Source organism: Coregonus lavaretus (genome assembly GCF_964263955.1).
Source record: "Coregonus lavaretus genome assembly, contig: HAP1_SCAFFOLD_5109, whole genome shotgun sequence".
NCBI classification, from domain to species: Eukaryota; Metazoa; Chordata; class Actinopteri; order Salmoniformes; family Salmonidae; genus Coregonus; species Coregonus lavaretus.
The window spans coordinates 1-5,000 of NW_028167125.1; the positions used below are offsets into that span (position 1 = coordinate 1).

General features: G+C 44.4%; 1 protein-coding gene across 1 annotated transcript in view; it reads left to right on the forward strand.

Annotated features, from left to right (window-relative positions):
- Nucleotides 1-1,126: 1,126 nt before the first annotated feature.
- The window catches only part of LOC311113852 (low-density lipoprotein receptor-related protein 6-like), a gene marked incomplete at its 5' end in the record, with an annotated part of 27,755 nt that continues 23,881 nt past the window's right edge, over nt 1,127-5,000 (forward strand). Inside the window, one exon of the mRNA XM_084189144.1 lies at nt 1,127-1,139. Coding sequence (XP_084045270.1) covers nt 1,127-1,139 — 13 coding nt within the window. The remainder of the gene's footprint in view (nt 1,140-5,000) is intronic.

A 5,000-nucleotide genomic window follows, 5' to 3' on the forward strand; every position in this document is an offset into this window, starting at 1 on the left:
AACCATCTGTACTGGATCGACCGTCAGCAGCAGATGGATCGAACGCATCGACAAGACGACCAGGGAGGGAAGAACCAAGATCCAGGCTCGCATTGCCTCTCTCAGCGACATTCACCTGTCTATGAGCTAGACATAAGTACCCTGACCCCTGAAGTACAGTACCCTGACCCCTGACCCTCTAGACAGGAGAGATACAGTAAGTACCCTGACCCCTGACCTAGACATGAGAGAGTACAGTAAGTACCCTGACCCCTGACCTCTAGACATGAGAGTACAGTAAGTACCCTGACCCCTGACCTCTAGACAGGAGAGAGTACAGTAAGTACCCTGACCCCTGACCTCTAGACATGAGAGAGTACAGTAAGTACCCTGACCCCTGACCTCTAGACATGAGAGTACAGTAAGTACCCTGACCCTGACCTCTAGACAGGAGAGAGTACAGTAAGTACCCTGACCCCTGACCTCTAGACATGAGAGAGTACAGTAAGTACCCTGACCCCTGACCTCTAGACATGAGAGTACAGTAAGTACCCCTTACCCCTGACCTCTAGACAGGAGAGTACAGTAAGTACCCTGACCCCTGACCTCTAGACATGAGAGAGTACAGTACGTACCCTGACCCCTGACCTCTAGACATGAGAGAGTACAGTACGTACCCTGACCCCTGACCTCTAGACATGAGAGAGTACAGTAAGTACCCTGACCCCTGACCCCTGACCTCTAGACATGAGAGAGTACAGTAAGTACCCTGACCCCTGACCCCTGACCTCTAGACATGAGAGAGTACAGTAAGTACCCTGACCCCTGACCTCTAGACATGAGAGAGTACAGTAAGTACCCTGACCTCTAGACATGAGAGAGTACAGTAAGTACCCTGACCCCTGACCTCTAGACATGAGAGTACAGTAAGTACCCTGACCTCTAGACATGAGAGAGTACAGTAAGTACCCTGACCCCTGACCTCTAGACATGAGAGTACAGTAAGTACCCTGACCTCTAGACATGAGAGAGTACAGTAAGTACCCTGACCCCTGACCTCTAGACAGGAGAGAGTACAGTAAGTACCCTGACCCCTGACCTCTAGACATGAGAGTACAGTAAGTACCCTGACCCCTGACCTCTAGACATGAGAGAGTACAGTAAGTACCCTGACCCCTGACCTCTAGACATGAGAGGACAGTAAGTACCCTGACCCCTGACCTCTAGACATGAGAGTACAGTAAGTACCCTGACCCCTGACCTCTAGACATGAGAGTACAGTAAGTACCCTGACCCCTGACCCCTAGACATGAGAGTACAGTAAGTACCCTGACCCCTGACCTCTAGACATGAGAGTACAGTAAGTACCCTGACCCCTGACCTCTAGACATGAGAGTACAGTAAGTACCCTGACCCCTGACCTCTAGACATGAGAGTACAGTAAGTACCCTGACCCCTGACCTCTAGACATGAGAGGACAGTAAGTACCCTGACCCCTGACCTCTAGACATGAGAGTACAGTAAGTACCCTGACCTCTAGACATGAGAGTACAGTAAGTACCCTGACCCCTGACCCCTAGACATGAGAGTACAGTAAGTACCCTGACCCCTGACCTCTAGACATGAGAGTACAGTAAGTACCCTGACCCCTGACCTCTAGACATGAGAGTACAGTAAGTACCCTGACCCCTGACCTCTAGACATGAGAGTACAGTAAGTACCCTGACCCCTGACCTCTAGACATGAGAGTACAGTAAGTACCCTGACCCCTGACCTCTTAGACATGAGAGTACAGTAAGTACCCTGACCTCTAGACATGAGAGTACAGTAAGTACCCTGACCCCTGACCTCTAGACATGAGAGTACAGTAAGTACCCTGACCCCTGACCTCTTAGACATGAGAGTACAGTAAGTACCCTGACCCCTGACACCTCTACTCAGTAGCTAGACACGAGTACAGTACCTTAACCTAGAATAATAACCTTGTTTGAATTGGCCAAATACAAAATGACGGGCCACGTGACATGATATACTGTAGAATGGTAGCGTCCCACTGTCATTCTATGGTCCATAAAGACCTGCTAATAGAAGGTCCTCTGTAGCTCAGCTGGTAGAGCACGGCGCTTATAACGCCAAGGTAGTGGGTTCGATCCCCGGGACCACCCATACACAAAAAATAAATAATGTATGCACGCATGACTGTAAGTCGCTTTGGATAAAAGCGTCTGCTAAATGGCATATTATTATATTATTATAAGTCCTGGGCCTGGTTTCCCCATAGCGATGAAACTTAGGTTTATGGGTGTTTTAACGATGCTTCCCGTAGCTCCGTTGGTAGAGCATGGCGCTTGCAACGCCAGGGTTGTGAACTCGATTCCAACGGGGGATCACTACGATGATAAAAAGTATGAAAATGTATGCACTCACTACTGAAAGTCGCTCTGGATAAGAGCATCTGGTAAATGACTACAATTTTAATCTGTTCTACGCCGGCCGAAGATGTAACCTGCGTTTCCCAAAGCACCACGCAGAAAGAACTGTTGCTAAGTCCGTCGTTGGAGCATGTGGCAATATTGATGAGATCAAAAGAAAGGGAGTGCTGCTCTCAGATCAGCTTTCTCCATTAAAATCTTTACTCAACATTAGAATGATTCCACAAAACTGATGAAGGATCAGCTCCTAGAGAGATATTACCATCTATGGCTACAATACTGATGAAGGATCAGCTCCCAGAGAGATATTACCATCTATGGCTACAATACTGATGAAGGATCAGCTCCTAGAGAGATATTACCATCGATGGCTACAATACTGATGAAGGATCAGCTCCTAGAGAGATATTACCATCTATGGCTACAATACTGATGAAGGATCAGCTCCTAGAGAGATATTACCATCTATGGCTACAATACTGATGAAGGATCAGCTCCTAGAGAGATATTACCATCTATGGCTACAATACTGATGAAGGATCAGCTCCCAGAGAGATATTACCATCTATGGCTACAATACTGATGAAGGATCAGCTCCTAGAGAGATATTACCATCGATGGCTACAATACTGATGAAGGATCAGCTCCTAGAGAGATATTACCATCTATGGCTACAATACTGATGAAGGATCAGCTCCTAGAGAGATATTACCATCTATGGCTACAATACTGATGAAGGATCAGCTCCTAGAGAGATATTACCATCTATGGCTACAATACTGATGAAGGATCAGCTCCCAGAGAGATATTACCATCTATGGCTACAATACTGATGAAGGATCAGCTCCTAGAGAGATATTACCATCTATGGCTACAATACTGATGAAGGATCAGCTCCTAGAGAGATATTACCATCTATGGCTACAATACTGATGAAGGATCAGCTCCTAGAGAGATATTACCATCTATGGCTACAATACTGATGAAGGATCAGCTCCTAGAGAGATATTACCATCTATGGCTACAATACTGATGAAGGATCAGCTCCTAGAGAGATATTACCATATATGGCTACAATACTGATGAAGGATCAGCTCCCAGAGAGATATTACCATCTATGGCTACAATACTGATGAAGGATCAGCTCCTAGAGAGATATTACCATCTATGGCTACAATACTGATGAAGGATCAGCTCCTAGAGAGATATTACCATCTATGGCTACAATACTGATGAAGGATCAGCTCCTAGAGAGATATTACCATCTATGGCTACAATACTGATGAAGGATCAGCTCCTAGAGAGATATTACCATCTATGGCTACAATACTGATGAAGGATCAGCTCCTAGAGAGATATTACCATCTATGGCTACAATACTGATGAAGGATCAGCTCCCAGAGAGATATTACCATCTATGGCTACAATACTGATGAAGGATCAGCTCCTAGAGATATTACCATCTATGGCTACAATACTGATGAAGGATCAGCTCCTAGAGAGATATTACCATCTATGGCTACAATACTGATGAAGGATCAGCTCCTAGAGAGATATTACCATCTATGGCTACAATACTGATGAAGGATCAGCTCCCAGAGAGATATTACCATCTATGGCTACAATACTGATGAAGGATCAGCTCCCAGAGAGATATTACCATCTATGGCTACAATACTGATGAAGGATCAGCTCCTAGAGAGATATTACCATCTATGGCTACAATACTGATGAAGGATCAGCTCCTAGAGAGATATTACCATCTATGGCTACAATACTGATGAAGGATCAGCTCCTAGAGAGATATTACCATCTATGGCTACAATACTGATGAAGGATCAGCTCCTAGAGAGATATTACCATCTATGGCTACAATACTGATGAAGGATCAGCTCCCAGAGAGATATTACCATCTATGGCTACAATACTGATGAAGGATCAGCTCCCAGAGAGATATTACCATCTATGGCTACAATACTGATGAAGGATCAGCTCCTAGAGAGATATTACCATCTATGGCTACACATATTGATGCGGATTATTCTAACACTTACCCTATAATAACGCACTAAATCACTGATTTGGCACATTATTGCGCACGTTAGGCTACACATCATGAAATATATTGAGACCAATTACAGACGGTAGCATACAAGTAGCAAAATAGAACTCAATTGAACATGACATTTATTTAAATAGGCCTATAGCCTACTGTTTATATTTTAATACAGTCATCTCGGTTTTAATTTGAAGCATCTTTTTATACTTTGCTTGATTGTATGAATTTAAAAAACCATTGGCAACTTTGTATTGGTAGTCAACTTCGTTCTGAAGTTATTGGCGGTCACAGGGCGATGGATAAACCATGTGATTCCATGTTTAGCAGAGATCTTCTGTGTATAAAGTGATCCAGGAGGGCAAAAACAGCTCGGAGATTTAATGCTCCTAAGGTTGTAACGATGAACTTAGCCTTCAGATGCTTTTGGGAAACAGCTCTGAGATTTAATGATGCTCCTAAGGTTGTAACGATGAACTTAGCCTTAAGATGCTTTTGGGAAACGGCTCTGAGATTTAATGATGCTCCTAAGG